The sequence below is a fragment of the Thecamonas trahens genome (genome assembly GCF_000142905.1).
Source record: "Thecamonas trahens ATCC 50062 unplaced genomic scaffold supercont1.53, whole genome shotgun sequence".
Taxonomy (NCBI): domain Eukaryota; order Apusomonadida; family Apusomonadidae; genus Thecamonas; species Thecamonas trahens.
In genome coordinates this window covers 227,035-231,989 of record NW_013657627.1, presented here as the reverse complement: position 1 = coordinate 231,989, position 4,955 = coordinate 227,035, and the positions used below count along the sequence as shown (strand labels likewise).

General features: G+C 62.6%; 2 protein-coding genes across 2 annotated transcripts; one reads left to right on the top strand and one right to left on the bottom strand.

Moving 5' to 3' along the window:
* Positions 1–417: 417 nt before the first annotated feature.
* Positions 418–2,217, top strand: AMSG_09738 (ankyrin; the record flags this gene model as incomplete). Its single annotated transcript, XM_013898628.1, has 2 exons — positions 418–537; positions 673–2,217. The coding sequence occupies 2 exons, from the start codon at positions 418–420 to the stop codon at positions 2,215–2,217; spliced, it is 1,665 nt and encodes a 554-aa protein (XP_013754082.1).
* Positions 2,218–2,943: 726 nt separating this feature from the next.
* Positions 2,944–4,955, bottom strand: AMSG_09737 (uncharacterized protein). Its single transcript, XM_013898627.1, has one exon. It carries the CDS (start codon positions 4,334–4,336, stop codon positions 2,966–2,968), a length of 1,371 nt encoding a protein of 456 aa, XP_013754081.1. The 5' UTR covers positions 4,337–4,955; the 3' UTR covers positions 2,944–2,965.

Genomic DNA, 4,955 nt, shown 5'->3' with positions numbered 1-4,955 from the left:
CCCCCCCCCCCCCCTGCCTTCCACTTTGACCACCCTCGGTCACGTTGCGCAACGCCATCACCTGGCCCCCCAGCACAGGCTGCCTCGATATCTCCACCGACATCCCCCCCCCCCTCCCCCCTCCCCCTCCCCCCCTCCCCATCCCGATCTCCTTATTCGCCAACATTCGGAAACATCGGCGTATCGGGCGTGTTGGGCGTGTTGGACGTGTCGGGCGTGTCGGGCGTGTCGGGTGTGTCGGGCGTGTCGTGTCCGATTTGAGTCGAGTCGAGTCGGAGTCTGGGTGGAGGTGAGGGGAGACGAGGACAGGGGGGAGGAGAGGACAGGGGAGGGGGGGAGGGGGGGGGGGGGGGGGGCAAGCAAGCAAGCACTTGTCATAGAGTGGCACAGGTAATTAAGCAGGTGAAAGAGACTGTTATGGAAGTGCTCGAGCTCTGGAAGCATTTGGAGGAAGCGCGGGAAGTGGCAGCGGCACCATTGCTTGGCGGACGTGGTGCTGATGACAACGCATACTTTACCCTCTACACATGTGATTCTGTGACAATGAAGAACCTCGACGAGAGGGATCCTGCTGCTGCTGCACTTGCTCGTGGCGAGGATCATGATCACCATCACGACAATCATGATCACCATCACGATGATCAGGATCACCCTTCCAACAATAACGGCAAGACGGGCTGCTACGGCAACGAGATGGACGACGATGACGATGGAAGTGTGTCGACGCTGCTGCATGCTGCGGCGCGGGATGGCGAGATGGACGTGCTGTTCTTCCTGGTCCGTGTCGCCGGTTGGTCTCCCTCGACGAGGGACGCCTTTGGTGGAACGCCGCTGCACGAGGCGATGTTCTACGGGAGGACGATGGCGGCGACGTGGCTGATTGGCGAAGGCGCCAAAGTAGATGCCGTCGACCGGGCCGGGAACACCCCGCTGCATCTTGCCGTCCTTGCGCGCCAGTCCAAGTGTCTGCGACGGGTGCTCTCCGACTGCGAATCCATCCCGCGCGCGGCGCTTGTCACCGTCGCCTCGGACGAGGGACGGTCGGTCCTTGATCTCGCTCGTGACATGCAGCTGTGGAGCGTGGCGGCAGTCATTGCCGGCTACCTCGCCGATCGCGAGACTGCCGAGGTACTCGCCAAGGAGCACACGGCGCCGGACGCGCTGCCGCTCACCATGGTGACGCCGACCGAGGTGGCATCACTGCCAGCGCGGGCAGCGCGGGCCGCAAGCGCGCTGGCCGAGCGCTGCGCCTTCAGTGCAGGTGTGCTGCTCCTCGGCTTCTACCTTGCTGTCCTCCACCTCCCGTTTGTGGCCGCTCTCTTTGGCGTTGTTCTCACCGTCGGTGCTGGTGTCATCATCGCCTCCCACCTCGGGCAGATGCCGACGGCGGCGACACGGTACGTCTTTGTGGTGCTCAACAACATCGGCTTTGCCTCCTCGGTCGCCGCCCTCCTCAGCTACCACAACGATGACGAGTCAGGTGCCATTTCGACCGCGCCCGGCTTTGTCGCTACCGCCCTGGTCTGGGCAGCGTACGCCACGGCGTGCTTTGCGGACCCGGGCGTGCTTCCGCCGGCTGATGCGGGAACGAGCGACGAGGCGGCGATGGCGAGGTACGTGCAAGTGCTCGAGACGGCGCCAGACTCGGTCATGGGCTTTTGCAACACCTGCCGCATCCCGCGGCCGATCCGGTCCAAGCACTGTGCCGACTGTGGGGTGTGCGTCGACGTGTTTGATCACCACTGTGTGTGGCTGGGCAACTGCGTGGGCGCCGGCAACCATCGCGCCTTCCTGCTCGCCATGGTGCTGTACGAGGTGGCGGCAATGATCGTGCTCCCCATCGAGCTCCGCATCCTCACCTCGGGCTGGTGCACCTCGTGGCTCGAGCTCCTCCCGCACATGCTAGAGTCGCACCCGCTGCTTTTTGGCCTCTTCACCTGCCAATGCTACGGCGTCATCTTTGTCATCTACCTCGTCATCCCGCAGATCGTCTTTGTTACCCGCAACGTTACCTTTAACGAGACCGTCTCGGGCCGCCGCTACAACTACCTCCGCGATCCCGAGTCGCGCACTCCGCTCAAGCCCTTTGCCTTTGGCAACCTCGTCAACTCGTACATGTTTGCCGTCGCCGCCGACCGCAAGTCCCGCTCTCCACTCGCCCCGGCCTGGCTCATTGCCCTCCAATCGCGCTTCCCGGCCCTGTTTGCCCAGCGCTAGCTCACCCACCGGACCTCGATCGCTCTCGACCGTCCTTGACGATTATCCTCGACCGCTTCTCAGCTTGATGACTATGCACGCTGCGACCCAGGACTTTTCTCGGCATGAATTGTTTGCCTTGATGAGCAAGTTTGCTTGACTCCTTTGCACTGCTACTGCTTGCAAGCCGCTTTGCAGGGTACTTGCAACGCGAAAGTGAACTGGCCGTCGCCCTGCCGCAACTTTTTCCCCGGCAAGCATAAAGAATTGTCCAGTGGACGTCAAACTGGTTCACATCATCAGAGCAAAAAAAAAAAAGTGAGGATCACCAGCCGCGCGCGAAGCGGTTGGTCACGTGCGTTGCTCCGCCACATGCCCCTGCCCCCCTCCCTCACCCCACGTGGGGGGGAGGGAGGGGTGAGCTGGCGGGTATGGGCGGGCGGTGGGGCTAACGAGGGGAGTTAAAGTGAGGAAGGCGGGAAGGAGGGGAGGCTACGGGGGTAGTAAGGGGGTAGAGCATAGGCAGGGTGGTGACAGCCAAGCGAAGGGCTCTGTAGGAGGTTGTTTGGCTGGCAGCCCGGGGGTGGTGGCATGTGGGCCGCATTTTGCGGTGGCGCACGCGCGGAAGGCTGGGTGGTGGAGCAAGCACGCCTTTTTAGCGGATAGAGATGGCGACGACGGCGTAGAGGGTACAGGGAAAGAGGTGTGGAGGGGGGAGAGAGAGAGAGAGAGAGAGGCAAGGAGAGCGTGATAGTGGGCAAGAATTCACTTACGAGAGTGCAAGGAGAACGTCAGCAGCGTTCTGCTCCCGGGCGGGTGAGCCGCTCGACTTCCCAGGCAAGGTAAAGGTAGAGGGAGACGGAGCGACGTCATTGGAGGGGGCAAGACCGCGGGCCTTCTTGAGCGGCGGGGCGCCCTCGTCGTCGTCGTTGTTGTTCGACGCGAGGGAGCCGGCACCAAGATCAAGACCGGTTGACGAGGCGATGGGCGGCACAAAGGCCGTGGCGCGAGCCGAGGTGGGCGACTGCGACCGTTCACGCGAGGTGGACGGCAGCATCATTGAGGCAAGCGAGGCGGCGGCGTCGCCAAAGAACGGCGAGCCTGTGGCAGTAGCATCGCCAACAAGGGGCGACTTTTCAGCCGAGGGCGCCACGGTGGGCGCAAGATGGCTAGTGGGAGCGGCCGAGGCAACGGATGCGGTCGGATGCGACGGGTGGGCGAGGTACTCGGGGCGCGTGGGTGCGGAGGCGCCGTCGTTGGAGACGGCTGAGGGGGCGTGTGACGTCGAGTGTGCGGCCTGCGCGGCCTGCGCGGCCTGCGCGGCCTGCGCAGCCTGCGCAGCCTGCGCCTGCTGCATGGCAAAGCGGGCGTAGGCTGCGGCCTGCATCTGAGCGTAGGCAAAAGGCAGGTACATGGCCTGCTGCGGGTCGGAGCCTGCGCCTGCGCCTGCGCCCGGGGCGGCGGAGGAGGCTGGTGAGCCCATGCCGTACATGAACGAGAGCATGGGGTTTGCCCACGCGGCGGCGGCAGCAGCAGCAGCAGCAGCCTGCTGGTTGCCTGTCTGGCTCTGTTGGTGTTGGAGAAGGCCCGAGTGGAGGCCGGTCATGGACGAAGCCATGTACGGCGAGGTCGGGATGGCAGACGAGGCAGGGTACATGCTCCTCTGGTGGTGGGCAAAGTTGCCAGGGCGGCCATGGACTGAGGAGACCGAGGAGACTCGGTGCGAGACAGACTTGCGCGACGAGGTGCCGCGTTTGCGTTTGGCCGACCGGTGCACCGCGCTGTTTGAGCATTTTTTGTCTTCGATCCTTTCGAGGAGGTCGTCGATCCGCTTGTGGAAGCGGCGCTCCTCGACCGAGGCGTAGGCATCATAGGCGTGCGGGCCCTTCTTCCTCCGGCTGCGCCACATGGTGCGAAGGCGGGACATGCGGTTTTGAATGGACTTATTGTCGCGGTACCGTGGGTGGTTGGGCTGGTCGTAGCCAAGACGCTCGTTGAAGGTGGCAACGAGTGACTCCAACATACCGCCTTTCACTCCCTGCGTCACACCATGCGAGAGATAGAGCTCAGCAAGAAGCAGCGACTCCTCCTCCGTCCACCGAACACGTTGTGTAGGTGCTGCTCCATACGTGAACTTCATCTTTGGACAGACAGCTTTGACTGTAGTTGCCTTGGCCGGAGTGAGGGGTTACCAGTTGACTTTCCCAACCACGCAGAACATCTATCGATCCCCCGCAGCAGTGAATTTCGCCGCGCACGTGCTGCGACCGGCAGAGTGTCTGGACAAAAAAAAAATGCCGCTTCTTTCGCGCCTATTTCCCCGCTGTTCTATTCTCGGCGAACGCGGCATGCCCTTCTCATACTGTTGGTATGTCGGGTAGTGGCCAGCTAGATGAGCGGACATATGCTCTGGCACAAGGTGGGTGGTTGACGGTGGTAGTCGGCTTGGTGGGGCGTGATGGAAGGTCTTACTTCGCCCCAGCTCGCCGGCTCCGCACCCCTCGCTTCGTGTCGGCTGATGTGTGGCAAACATTGGGAGCACACTCACTCAATGGATTGTCAAACTAGATAGGATTGGGATTGGTGAGCGTTTGCTGCCGCCTGACTTCTGTCGACGATCGAATTCACTCGGAAGGTCATGTGCAGAGAGAGTGAGATTCGCCGCAGCGCAAAAATAAAGTTGAGGCGGAGAGTTGAGCAAGATGGCCACCGCAGTGCGGTAGATTAAGGCGGCGGCGGCGGCGGCGCTCCCGGATACG